This window comes from Channa argus, chromosome 5, assembly GCF_033026475.1.
Source record: "Channa argus isolate prfri chromosome 5, Channa argus male v1.0, whole genome shotgun sequence".
In the NCBI taxonomy this organism is placed as follows: Eukaryota; Metazoa; Chordata; class Actinopteri; order Anabantiformes; family Channidae; genus Channa; species Channa argus.
Genome location: NC_090201.1, coordinates 15,196,427 through 15,211,240, shown reverse-complemented (window position 1 = coordinate 15,211,240; position 14,814 = coordinate 15,196,427). Strand labels below are relative to the sequence as shown.

At 39.8% G+C, this 14,814-nt stretch overlaps 1 protein-coding gene across 1 annotated transcript in view; it reads left to right on the top strand.

The window, feature by feature from the left end:
* Positions 1-3,243: 3,243 nt before the first annotated feature.
* The window catches only part of LOC137128185 (voltage-dependent calcium channel subunit alpha-2/delta-3-like), a 29,452-nt gene continuing 17,881 nt past the window's right edge, over positions 3,244-14,814 (top strand). The window contains exons 1-7 of the mRNA XM_067505986.1: positions 3,244-3,464; positions 4,581-4,662; positions 6,457-6,684; positions 8,117-8,233; positions 10,119-10,178; positions 13,851-14,013; positions 14,586-14,717. Coding sequence (XP_067362087.1) covers positions 3,340-3,464; positions 4,581-4,662; positions 6,457-6,684; positions 8,117-8,233; positions 10,119-10,178; positions 13,851-14,013; positions 14,586-14,717 — 907 coding nt within the window. The 5' untranslated portion in view covers positions 3,244-3,339. The remainder of the gene's footprint in view (positions 3,465-4,580; positions 4,663-6,456; positions 6,685-8,116; positions 8,234-10,118; positions 10,179-13,850; positions 14,014-14,585; positions 14,718-14,814) is intronic.

Sequence of the window (14,814 nt, the reverse complement as noted above, 5' to 3'; positions counted from 1 at the left end):
AAGCCAGGTATAAAACATGAAACACGAGGATAACTAAACTGAATCATGAACTGAACCAAAAACCTCGGACAGGGATCTGAAGCCTATAATAATAATTCGATAAACCGGGAAAACTAACAAACAGGTAAACGCCAAATAAATTACGCCGATGAGAAACATAACCCACAAAAATCGAATGAACGCATGACAAAGAAAACTTATAAATGGGAGCACAGACTAATGTAGGAACTCAGGGGAGGCAGACATGAACAGAGAGAATGCAAAGCAATGGCAAATAGAAAAACACAGAAGCATACCTAAGACCTGAAACAACCAAGGACAAACAAGTGGAAATTTAAGAGGCTAGAGCAAATCACAGAAAGAAAGAGAAGGCAAACCTCAGACCAAAAACGACACATCAGAAGAGTCCAGAATTAAAGGATCCATGAAGCCATGAAGGTCCAAAAAACACAAAGTCAGGTCCTTCTTTCCAAAAGTCCAGAGTCTACTATAGGGTGGGTGCGGGTAACAACAATGGCAACATTGATGACAGTAATGACCACATTAACAATGACAAGGATCTGGCAGGGGAGTGAAGGGAAGACTGAACCTAAATAGAGGGTGGGACAGGTGCAAACAATGAGAGACAACGAGGGTAAAGCTGGGTGAACAGAACCAGGGACAGGAAGTAAGGAGAAGGGGCCACAAAATAAAAGTCCAGGGACAGGAAGTGCAACAAGATCCTGACACCAATGTGATATTTCGGTTTGTGCTTTTCATACATTTGCGAACAATTCTGAAATTCTGTTTTCACTTCAGCATTTTAAGGTACTGAGTAAAGATTAATGAGAAAAAATGTGTTTAAACATTTGAAGTATCAGGCTGCAACATAACAAACCTACTCACCTCAGGTAATGCCAGTTTGGTTTGGGAGAAAAGAAGACAAAGCAAATGATGAGAATCAAAACCAGTAAAATAGACCAAGTTAATATAGAGCATTCACTTCATTCACACATTTGCTATACTAGAGTGTGAAATAGTGCATGTGCAATACTGTTGATAGTCTGTGCAAAAGACTGAATATCACATTAAGTTCACTAACCTTGATAATGGCATTGTGAGTTACATTGGTTATTCTATCATCCCCATGTTCTATACAATATTAGACTGTTTTGTGACATCTATCAGATCTGTTTATGTCTCCTATATTAACCTACATTAAATAATTCATTAATAATATATTATTTAAAAGTTAGCATATAAATAATTAACTTAGCTTTGTTACTTCTTAACAATCACAATGGATTTGTAAACACATATTGAACACTGAGGTGTGAAGTAATCTTTCATAATACTGAATTAGTTTAAGGTCACTGTTAAGAAGATCTGACCTGAACTATCCCCAGGTGGGGAGAGCACATGGTGAGGTGAAACCTCAATACAGCATGACAACAGACATATATATATACGGATATTTAACCATCTAAGAGGTTTATGTCCAATCACATATAAAAGAGATTAGAGCTCTTTGGACCCAGAGATCAACAGCAGTCTGGCTCTGAATAGAAAACACAATGTGCACAAACATTTTGACAGATTTGATTTGAGTAAAATCAAATAAATAAAACGGCACACAGCATAAAAAGCTTTAGTCAATTGCAACTAAAATCTGCATTTAGCATGTGTACATGTGAGCGTGATTTGCGACATAAGACCTAGTGTGATTAACACTGACAGCTGACTTTGCAGTGAGGTCAAACATTAAACTTTATTTAAGATTTCTATTTTTAATCAGGGAAAGGGAGGATTTTCAACATAGCAAAGCCTAGCCTTGATGTGTTTAGTGGAAAAGAAACTATTTATTATTCAAAGCAGAGTGTTTTCACATCCCTTAAAATAAGATAGTCCTTTATTTTATTCCATGCAACCCATTTACAATGGCAGTAAAAGGAATATTACAGTACAACATACTATTATCATATGATTGTACTCTGTTACAACACCAAATTCATTTCTTTTTGTCTACTGATGTGTGTGTTTGACCTGCTGCACTGTGTGGTGGAGGTCATGACACTGAATAACACACCACAAAGAACTTTTAAAGGTTTTTTTTCTGTATTGTGCAGAGAACTGTTTCTCTCTTCCATCGATAGTTAATTAAAGTATCCAGGGAGCCAGTGCTTTGGAGAAGGAGGAGTGGTCAGAGAAGAAACTGGATGATGTTGTCCGTCATCCAACATTCAGGCGCCTTATCGGCACGTCCCAGACAGTACAGGCTCCCCACAACTGTGATGTACGATGCAATTACTAAACTAATAAAAGCCTCAAGTCGAAACACCGTTCCTGCGGTGCTGATGGTGGTATGGCAGATGGTATGTGTGATGTATTTGTGTGTGTGTGTGTGTGTGTGTTGGAGGGGGTAGGGTGGGAGTATAGTGCATCAACCCGTAAAAAATATCCGCGTGGAAAAGTTGCTGGTGAGTAAAATGACGTCATTCGACAAATTCGTTAATTATCAAACTTCAGCCAATCACAAAGTTTAAATGAGATACTGCGTCAAAATGTATTCAGTGATGTTCACCTCTCTCCGCTGGGTGTATTCCTGATCTGAGCTCGGTGTGGCCAACGACTGTACATATCACTCCAAACCTGAACGACTTGCGCCACAAACTGTTCTCTCACTGTGCTGCTGGCAGTGCAGTAGCCTCCATGAAATATCTACAGTCTCGTTATCGTCCACAGAGACATTTGGTGCCGGAAACCTCCCCTTGAACACATTTTCAGGCTTCTCGTTTTTACCTTCATGCTCTACAGAATAATCACGGCATGCACTCCATGATCTCAATCAGTTTTATACTGTAGCACGTTTGTGAACGGCAGCACATTGTGCGCAGGGGCTAGGAGACCATACTGTAGCTTACATCAACCATGGACAGTTTTACAGTATCATGCAACGTAAGTGTTAAATGCAACAACTTTAGAACAGTTTATTGCTGTTTCAGCTAATTCGATTAAAAAAGATTGTTTCTGTAGGTCTGTGGTCGCTATATCCGTCTAATCCAAATAAGGTTGTTTATTCTTGCAGCAAAAAGCCTAGTGAGGGGCTTCCTCCCTTTTCAGGGGAAGGCAGCAGGAACAGAGGAGGCTTGAGGGTGATGCTCTCTCTCTCTCTCTCTCTCTCTCTCTCTGTCTCTCTCTCTCTCTCCCTCTCTCTCGCTCTCTCTCTCTCTACGTTTGAATACAGTAGGGTTTGTATGTGCTGATAGTAGCGTCACTAGAGAAGGTGCACCGGGGTCCAGAAGTCCAGCACGGCGCTGGCACGGGATTTTACTGTGTATGTATTTTTAAACAGAGCTGAAGATGCAGGAGAACTGGAGGACACTGTTCTCGCACACGTGCAGCACCTGCTTCCTTTTGCTCTGGATTTTCGTCGGATTCAATGAGGTGGAGGTAGTGGGGTCCCAGCAAGGAATCCCTCTCTCAGTGTGAGTGAGAAACTGCTCTGCAACTTAGCATCATATGGATATAACTTAAATGTTGATATCGTACTGGCAGGAATTGTGTCAGTCAGATATGAAGGATTTTCAAGTGTTCATATCTATTTTAGATTTAAACAGATCAACGGGACATAAAGAGACAATGCATTTTCTGAGGAGATCTCTCTTGTGTCCTTGCAGTGGAACTTAACCCCAGTTTTGTATTTTCCCATCCTTATCACATCATCATTTTTTTTCTAAATGCATTATAATTAAAACTGATAAACAGGTAATTTTTGTATTAATCATATATATGTTTGTCATAACTCTAAATTGTCACAGTTGAAATCACAATTTTGCAGCAGTTTGTAAATGGGTGTAATAAAAAATCACCACTGTCTACTTACAAAAGTTAACTAATGACACACTACTAAATGTGTGAATCATATTTTACTGATTCAATCAAATTCTATCCTCAGAGAAATTTTCTCAGAGGACCTTTAAAATAGCTGTGAGGACTTCAAAGAAAAATCTACTATGTAAATTCCCTATTTAAAGCGTTTGCAAACCAGAAGAAAACACATTCACATTGGTCAATTTTGGGAAATCTTGCATAACCCGTGAAAACCTGCATTTGCGATACACATTTACAAAATGTTATTTTTTTAACAAACATTACAAACTTATTAGTTTTCAAACATGTTAAATTTATTTTTACCTAGCAGTTTGAATCCTTAAATCCATCCACTCTTATGAAAAGTCATGCACAATTACTGCACGATTGAGTGCTAACTTCTGTATTACGTTTTGGGTGCCGTACTTCACTGCCACACACTTCAGTAACAGAGGCTCTAACAACTACAGTATAGATCATGAAAATTACAAGCAATTGTCTGTCAGGAGAGTGAAGGTCAGGACCACTGGGCCATGAAAGCATGATTTTGAGTGGAGAGAAGGTGGCATAACAGATTTACAATTACATCAGATGTGAAACCATGTTGAAATATGGGCATCTTGTTGTTGTTGTTTAATTTATTATTCACCTTTCTTTTTTTTCTAAAGTTTAATGCATCAATACACATTTTATTGTCCTTTTTAAATCTTTTTAAATCTTTTTTTTTTTAGTGTAAAGCTCTGGGCCTCAGCGTTTGGTGGAGAAATTAAATCCATTTCAGCAAAATACTCTGGATCCCAACTACTGCAAAAGGTATTATTATTCTTTTTTCCCAATCTTGTATGAACACATATGTGTTTTACCTTTGTCTGATGGACAGATAGTTAATCTCATTACATGCTGTAATGCTGTATTCCCTTGCCAGTGGCTGCAGAGACATTTTGGTGTTTCAGCTGAATGCTGATGCGTCATTTTCTATGAGACTCAGGTGTGCTTGGCAGGACTGTGTGTATGTGTATGTGTGTGCGCACAAGCACACATGTTTGTACTTGATACAGCTCATTAACCACGGCTCAGATTCTTCTCTCGTCTCATCTCTCCATTTAACTCTCTGGAGTCAAGAGTTTAAACCTCTGGATATGAATCCGACAAGGAGACAAATTGAACAAGTGTGTGGTTGGGTTTTAAAGTGGGGGGGTTATGAACAAGTAAAGACCACAGAGAACCAATGATACTGTGCAGTGGATTTAACTTTCTGACCACTTGATGGCAGAGGTGTTCACAGGTTTAAAAAGGTGGTCAGAGTCAGGTAGACGAATAGCGAACTGTCCACTTCAGTGAAATACAACTAGACCAGATACTGTGCAGAAAACAGCTGGAGATGGAGTTTCTCTGCGTCAGTGCGGCACTGCAGTACATGTGTCCAGGGTGCAGCACAAGTGCATGTGCATCAAGAAATTATGTTTCAATGAATATGTGATCAACCACAATGTTAATAATTTGGTTTACATCTCTTTTGCGCATGTTGAATTTATACATAGATGTGTAAAATTTACTTGTTTTACGCATATTGTATTCAGGCCCTTTAGCATTTTAAAAAGCATTTAAGCCTAATGATGCCATTACCCCTGCTTTCTGCGTAGAAAACTGCGTTGCAAAAAGAGAGAAAATGAAGAGAAAAACTCAGGAGACAGGCACAGCAATAGAAATATGAACACAAACTATACAGGCAATAAAAAATACAGGGAAAATATTTACTTTATGTGATACTTTTACACATGTACATAATTACTTCAACAGATGAAAAATTCAAACCCATCATTACTATCAGCAACAAACACATGAGCCGGCAAAACAAGAAGCTCTCGGTTGATGAAGATGTATACACATACGGCATACAAAAACTATGATACTAGCACATGTAACGACCAACTTACTTTTGAAAATCTTTATAGATTTAAATGTCTCAGGAATCTTTCAGTATATTCACCAGTTTGAAAGCATCCTTTGCCTTTTCTTATCTTTAATCCTCAGAATGAAAAAACCTCTGAGCTTAAATTGTGGATTTTATAGCATGAGTCATCAGAAAACTAAAAACTCAGCAATAAAAACATTAGTTATAGTGTCCAGTTTTAGTTTTTTTTTTTAACTGTTTGTATGTTGACTCTGTTTCGTGACATTTTGAGTAGCTGTGGCATCAAATTTTCAATCAAGTTTTCTAAAAGGTGTTTACAAAATTCATCCTCATCCTCATTCAGATAAAGTAAACTGTAGGATGAAACTATTAAAGACACCTTTGAATATTGTGTTTAATTGCAAGACCACCACAAACCACAGCCTCAAAAATGAACTGAATTGCATCTGAGTTTAAGAGTTGGACATGTTTATTACTACAGAACTGCATTAGAGTGAACAGTGCTTTCTTCTTTTTCTGGTCATTCAGTGCACATGCCAGCTATTTTAGTCATAGTATAAATCGTCTAAAGACCACTGCTACACTGTGATCCCACTATCTAACTCTTTACTTCCCTCCTGTAGAGCCGATTTGTACATAAATCGCCTCATGCGTATTAATTCTTTGCATTTGACCCATCCTCACTGTTTTAGGAGCTGTGGGCAATCACTGCACCGCGTCCTGGGACCAACTCTAGTTCTGAGGCCGGTACCTCGTTGAAGGGCAATAGCAGGATTAATCCTAAAAGCTCCGCCGCATGTCCTGGAGCGTGGGGGGAAACAGGAGCACCCAGAGGAAATCCACGCAAACATGGGGAAAGTGTTCAAACTGCATTTAGAAAGCGGCTCCTAGGTCCAAACCTAGGAGCTTCCTGCCCTGAGGTGATGGTTCCTATAATTTAAGATTTATGTTCAAATGTGTGGAGAAATCTGAATCACTTTGCGCCGTTTCTTTCCTTTTGTTACCAACTAATTACTTTATCTTTGTACTAAAACATTTTGCAATATGCCCTACAGATCAGTTCCTTTATTTGTGTGTATGTAAGCACTTTGCTCATGTTCCTGTTCATGGAAGCATGTCTGGAGAAAGCCAGTCAGCACAAAGCAGTGAGCTGTGAGGGAACTGACGGGTCGTTAGGGGCCGGTCATTAAGGCTGATCATTGGCTGCTTTTATTGTGAATTAACAGATTCCAGTACGATTTCTGCAAAACGGGGAAACCCTGATGCTCTTCGGGCCTTCCTCCTTCACTGGTCATTACTTTAATCAATAATCATGATTAGAGTTTTTGATGGATGGGGCTTGACCTCCACTTCGTGACTGGAGGAGTGAGAGCGAGGAGGCAGTGGGGGAACTGGGGACTTGAGGTGGTGAGGCGAGGAGGACAGGCGTGAAATGAACTGTTCTGCTCCACTGGAAGCTTACACTCTTCCTTTCAGATGGTTATTTGTCTCCTCATGTACTGGTGTGTGTGTGTGTTCTTGTGTGCATGTTTCCCACTGAACGTTTAAAGCATGCTACGAGCCTTTTGTGGCTCATGTTTATTTTTAGATAAGTGTTTTGGAAGTGTGTGTAATGTGGTTGACAGTACAGTGTTAGAGGATCAAGCTTTTGGTTTTTATGTGTGTGTGCATGTGTGCCAGGCAGGTGTGAGATTATGTAATGTTATATTCCTCCAAGCTGTGGCGGGCTTTGTTCTGTATCACTGGAGGTCCTGTGCATCCAGCAGAATCAGCATTATGTGAGGCGTAGTTCATTACCCAGAATCAGCCAAGCCTGACAGGTTATTATCTTTCTCCTGTGCTTTGACTCCATTTCAATTACCCTCTTACCATGCATAGCCTTCAGATCCAGCCCCGCCCTCGGCCACCCAACATGGGCATCTCCAGCCAATCAGACTGAAGGAAGCAGCATGTGCAGCCAATGACTGGGACAGGACAAAGACTATCAATCATTGTGTAATGCAGCTGATTTTATCAGCCCTTCATCTGAGACTGGCTGCATGCATCTTGTCAGCCAACATGTGAAGCCTCAGAAGCTGTTTAGCTCCCAGTCCACTTGAAATGTAATAAAACGCTAGCGCTCTAAAATGTTGCACCCAGAGAAAAACAATTATTTTCTAAACATTTTTCTTTTTTCTCATAAAGTGTAAAGTGGAAATTTTAAGGCACCTAGTAAATCAGTTAATAATAGGTTAATCAACCATGTGAGCATGATGGTTATAAGCCTCAGTATGTTTTCCTACCACCGGTGTCACAAGACTTGCAGCTTTTCTCTAAGTTAATGACAAACTTTGTGTTTCTGGTTATTTTCAGAAATATAAAGAATTCGAAAAGTCAGTCAGAGTGGAAGAAATTGATGGTGTGAAACTGGTCAAAAACCTTGCTGTGAAGATGGAAGAAATGTTTCGGAGGAAAGCAGAAGCCACCAGGGTAGGTAAAAATTGTTTAGATTCATTTTCATTTGTTTATGAGTGGACAGTGTAAGAGAAGAGGGAAAGTTTTTAAATTATTTTTCTTTTGTGCTTCTGAGACTGGCTTTGCATTTTGCTTTCCACCTCATCAAATTGAATAAAGGAATAAAATAGCAGGTAATTTAATTTGTGCTTTGATATATTTGACATAGCTGTCCAGAAGAAGCAGTGCCCTTTTAGTCTGCCACACGCCTCGTTATGTGACTCAGGCATTGTGTGTTTGGTTTAATGGATTGACAGTCTGACATCAGATCATATTAGACTCACATCATCTGATCGAATTCAACTTTATTTTGTTGTGTGCTTGGGTGACAAAAATAGCAGAGCTAAAGCCCCTTAGCACCCACAGAGGTAGCAGCTGTGCCTGTTTTGCTCACAGTGACAGTGGTAACAACTGAAACATTTCGTAGCTCTTGGTTCAAATTTGCCAAACAAGATGCAGTAATTTGATGTATTAGTCAAATTCCTAACACACTACTAATGTGTGAATTGTTTAAGTTGTTATTGTGAAAAAGGTTCTGTTTTCTGTTATTTTGAGAGACGTGTATATGGAGAGAATGTAATAAAATATGTAAGTATGGGAAATATTTTGCTTAAGTTAAACATTAGCATCAGTTCCTCCCCCTAACTTTAAAATAGTCCCCAAATTAAGGACATCAGTCAGAAGTAGAAAACCAGTGTTCGGTGTTCAAAGATCAAATTTGTCTTCACTGTCAGTGTTAAAGGGTTGTGGGTTTGTGTTACAATCTGCAGATTTTCTCAGACCCACAGCACCAGCACCTCAGCGCAGAGGAGCGTTTACCCGTTTTAATGCTGCACCTTGCAGGGACTGCTGGGAAATGATAACGTTTATCTCCCCCAGCCTGATCCCATGTGTGCCACAATTCATAACAAGCCGACCTATAAATTACAGAAAAGTGTTTAATTTTATAACGTGGTTTAATTCTGTGAGCTGCATCATTAAATGAAATAATTGTTGAAAACAGTCTGTAAAAAAAAGTCCACATCGTGTGTGTCACAGTGTGAGAAATCCTGTCTTCATTTATTTGCTTCTAATTGAAAAGCATGTTAAGGTGAGGTCTCTGAGCGTTGGATGTCAAGAGTCTCCACCCCATCAGAACATTGTTTTTTGTTTTTTGTTTTTTTTTATTATAACTGCTGAGGACGTGGAATCCCGCCGTAGGTCAGCTGAGCTTGGCCATGAGAGCTCAGCAGTCGGCAGAAAAGCCTCAGTTGTGTTTATATCGCAGTTATTCTGACACATGGGACAGATGTTAATTACCTGCATGACTCCTAAGGCTCCGAAGTCCAGAATGACTGAGTTTAGGTGACATTTCCCCCGGAAACACAGAGCCAAGCACAATCTGTAGTGTTATTACTGAAGCTATCGCTGCCTTGGTGCACGACATGAAATTCTGCTTCAGCATGCCTCCATCAATCATTCCACAGCCGCACTTCACAGTAGCTGCCTACATTTTATGCATATTTTTAAGCTTAATCATAAGGACTGCAAGAAGGAAAATAATTTTTCGATAACGTGTCCCGGGTAAACTTAAGGCAAAAGCAGGTCATGACGTCGATTTAATCAAATGATTTCTCTAAAGAACAATGTTTCCCCTTCAATTAAATCCCATTCGTTAATATGTGGGAAAACCATAGGCAAAGAGACAAAACATGTGCAAACTTCCCCCTGGAGGCCTTTGGGGAAGTTTATGGAAGTATTAAATATGATTTATAGCCCATGTATTAAAAATGAATATGATATTTGACATGCTTTTAAGCACATCATATTGTGTGTAATTAATAGCTCCGCTTTGAATAATCAGCCTTGTTCTTCCTCTCAGCGGCTGGTGGAGGCAGCAGAAGAAGCGCACCATCAGCACGAGGAGAATCCCGAGCTGCAGGTGAGGTTTGTCCCGGGCAAAAGAAAAGAAAAGGGAGACATAATTATTAAAAATGCGACGTTTCATTGTGTTAGACCAGGATGAATCATTTTTAGTTTAGTTGGGATGGGAAGGAGTGGCTGCAAGGTGAGAGAAGGGTAATAGGCCCTAAAAGTCTTTAACTGCGTTGGCACCGTCCTTCACACGGATGTCCCGTCAGCGGTTTGATACATAATGCTTCTTTGATAACCTGTGCTGCAGCGTCACACGGCCATAATTCACAGTAAGTGTTTTTAAATGTTGGGATCATGGCTCAGAAGCGGGGCTGCACTCTCACTTTTCCCAACACTAACTGTACAACTGCAGCCGATGGCACAGAATTAAAAAAGCATCAGACCTGCAGCACAGTCGCGTCCTGCGTGTGGAATCATTTCTCAGAGGATACTGTGTTGGACTCAGTCAAATGGGCTAAAACGAAAAGAAAAATGGGAGCCAGAAGTTGCTCTACACTAGTTCTAATTTCATTTATATTTCACAGGATGTGCTCAGGTGCTCTGTACAGGACGTCATTTAGCGGCTCTCATTGCAGATTTCCTGGGCGCACCGAGCTTCCTCGGTCTCTGCAGAGGGAATGCAGTATTTCTGTCGTTTGTTTCTCTCTCTCTCTCTCTCTCTCTCTCTCTCTCTCTCTCTCTCTCTCCCTCTTTCTCTCTGTCCAGTGGACAAAGATAAATGAAACTCTTTTGCGCGGTGCATTGTTTCACTTTCATGGCTCTAGATTGGAAACCCATTGGAGCAACCAAACACTAAAATAACGGCAGCACTTTACAGTTAATAGAAGCATTTACATTATATGAATACATTTCCGTCACCTTGTTCTCTGCCCGTTTCTCTGCTGTTCACAAAGCCAAAACAAGACAGTCGTTTTCTTCAGACGAAAATATGGACAATTTTTAACATATAATGCTGGAAAAATTGAGCATTTTTTTCCTTGACCATAATCCTTGAAACTACTTTTTACCTTCAGTACGGCTGTGTGCAGTTTGCTCACAAAAACACACTTTGCTAAAGAATTTATTGATTTCTTGTACTTAATACACTTGTCTACACTAAATAATATTTGTTTGATGTTTTGAAAAAAAATTAGATTTTTCTTCTCAAAATAACATTTCTTTGGGACTTCAATGTCTAACTCTAAAATGGTACAAATCTAAAACTGCTTATTTTTCACAAACGTTTCCTAAAATATTTGAATAAATATTTCATATTTTTGATAGTTTTATAATAGTTGCACTAGTTTTCATTTTTGTGTTCTGCTCTAAACAAATGTCTGCCTACAGCGCATTTAAAAAAAAGTCATTAATGTGTTTTGGAAATTATATGAAAAAAGTAAAATGTTGGCTTGATAAATTAAAGCTGTTTAACAGCTTATTGAAGATATCGATAGTCATTGGTATACAGCACAGGCCTATCACACAGTCATTTCATCTTAAAGGCTGTAAAAATAATAAGGACATTTCAATATCCACCTGGGAGAATGATGTGATGTCATGATATTACTCCTTGTGGCATCATTTAGGCAACCTCGCCTCCTCTGACACACATTTTTCACGCACCATTTCACTGACCACAGTGAGATAAGTCGGCTGCTCTTATCTCTGCTGCTTCTTGTCAGGACAGTCAGTTGTTTTGCATTGACCTGAGTGTTGACCGCGGTTCAGCTGTGATCATGAACAACACAAAATTGGCTCATGGTTTTACTGTATTTTCACTTTGCGTATTTTAACAGAGTTTTTCCTGAAATTGTGTGCACCTCGAAAAAACCTAGAACTGATTTTGAAAATTGAGAACGATAGAAGTAATCAGATAGTTGTTAAATATCTATTAGCCGATCATTTAATTTGGCATTTGAAAGAAATACAGTTTGGATTAAATGGATTTTTTATTATTGGTAAAAATGTAAAAAATCCATTTTAAAATTATTGGCTTCATGTAAAGGTTTTTTAAGGTTTTTATATTTAAAATTCCTGTGCTATATGATCATTTCAAATTTTCAATTGATCCAAAAAAACTGGTAGAAAGTTGAGATTCTGAGTTATATTATTTTAAGTAATAATCTACATGTCACATATGTTTTTCCTGAAAATTCTTGAATTGATTATTTATTTACTTCAACAAACAATTCATTTAACAAAATTTCTGAAACACTACATAAAACAAAGCATCAGAAAGTGAGGAACAGAACATATTAGTTTCCAAGAATCTGCTGAGTGAAGGGCCTGTTAGATCTCAGGATCACAGGATAACACTTAGTGAGAGCCACCATCTCAAGATGTTGGAGCCTAAGGCCCAGCACTCTGTAATGGAAGGCAGATCTCTGCAGTAGGGCCTACAGCTGACTGCAGTGGTGTAAGAATCAGTGGGGCGTCTCGGAGAGCTGCAGTGTCCCACGGCCTGCTCTACAGTAATAACCATGGTGGTTAACGTGCCTCTCTACAGCACTATCAGTTCTGCTGAGGGTGCACGTTTCTCTCACCCACCACTCCCCCTCTGCAGCTCTCTCCCACCGCCACCCCGCCGCAGCTCGTCAGAGAGCTGCTCAGGCGTGGTATGAGCTGTCAGGGACTGCTTGATGGTGATGCTCGTGCGGACTCCCCCCAAGTGTGATGCTAGAGAGTCCGTCACCCATCTCTCCTTCCATTTTTCCCCACCACTCCCCTCTCTTTCGCTCTTCAGTGCAGACAATAAGAACCAGAGGCCACAGAGAGGCCACTAAGAGAGGATGAGGTAGTCTTTCTTCTGCAGCAGCAGGCAGTGAAGGACAGGACAGACAAACTGTTGGGTTTCACATGGCACTCATGAACTCCAGGGCCTTTTAGACATCAAGGACCTACATCTGCTGCCTTGTATGGATATTTTCACACAATGGGACCTTAAAAAACAGGACTAGCTAAACCAAAGATGAATACTTGTAATTATTTTTCAAATTTAGTAATGCAAGTGGTAGAGCAAAGTAATTCATCCCTGTTTTCTCCATTTCAATTTTGATCCCATTTCTTCTTTTATATATAAATTTATTTTTTATTCTTTTGCTCTACTTGATTCTCTCTGTAATAAATTCCCTATGTCCTCGTTTTATATTTGTCTGACGATAATAATCTTTACTGTGCATCTGATAAATAATCAGCTGTTGCAGAAAACCTTGATTTTCGAATTCTTTAAACGATAGGGTACACATTTTTTCAAGTCTGCCTTAAAACATTATTCACATACCCATATGTACATTAGCCGCATATAGTTTCTAATGTGCATCCAGTTTAGGAGACAGGGGATTGGATTCTCTCATTGTATCTCCTTGCACACAGTAACTTTGGAAGCTACACACTTGGATGTGTTCAAATGGCTTGGATTGAATTTTGACTGGATTTAAACTGTGACTGTACATTTTTATCCCTCATCACATGCACTGAAACCATATAAGGACTGGATATCTAAAGATGGACAGTACTCACAAGATATGAGTATTTTTATGCAGATTGTTAAAGTGAATATTGTAATTGTTGTTTTGTACTCGAGGTTAAAAACAACAATAATGCACATTATATCTGCTTTCTTGCTGTCTCTGCAGGCGTCCACTAATGTTTCCCACTCCTGCAGTGCCTTTTAACACATTCCATTTCATGCTTTCCGCAGTACGAGTACTTCAATGCTGTGCTGATCAATGAAGTGGATGAGGAAGGCAATCGCGTGGAGCTGGGTGGAGAGTTCATACTGGAGCCCAACGATCATTTCAATAACTTGTCAGTCAACCTGAGCCTCAGTGTGGTGCAGGTGCCCACTAACATGTACAACAAAGGTAAGGGAACAGACAGAAGACAGCCTTGTGTGAGTCTTATTTATCTCAGCTGATGAACAGCAAGAAAAGATGGAGGAAGGTAAGTGGTAAAAGTGAAAGATTGTAGTTATAGCTATATTGGTGTCAAGGGAGGTAAACATGGAGTTAGGGATCAATAGCAGTCCAGACACAAAGGAAAGCAACTACAGGCCCCTAAAAGGCATCAGAAAGATGGAGGATGTCGGAGAAGTTGCTCATACGGTAGCTGTTCAATCACATCTTGTTGGATAACAGAGTGAACCACCTCTCCATGTGTATGTCCTGGGTGGCCTTTGTTAGGCTGTAATAGACTCCCCATAACTCTCTGTTCACAGCACAAAGGGAGGCTCATCCAGGAGGAGGAGGGAAGGGGTTGATTTAGTCGCAGGCATTGTAGCTCCTTCATGGAGGTCAATAAGGGACAAAGGTCAACCATGCATTTGGTAATTTTGCCCAGGATGGTTACTATTATGACCATTTAATTCATTTCTCTCTCTCCCTGTCGCTCTCTGTCTATCTCTCACTCATATGCCTCTCTTCTAATGTCCTTTCAGATACTGACATAGTGAATGGGGTTTACTGGTCTGAGGCTTTGAATAAAGTATTTGTAGATAATTTCAAGAGGGACCCAACACTCATCTGGCAGTATTTTGGGAGCGCCAAGGGTTTCTTCAGGCAGTATCCTGGTGAGTGCTGTCATTCTGTCAGTCTGCCTGTCTTCATATATCTGTGTTTGTGTGTGTGTGTCAGTGGGGGTTTGGTGTGTGGGAAAAGAAAGGGCTG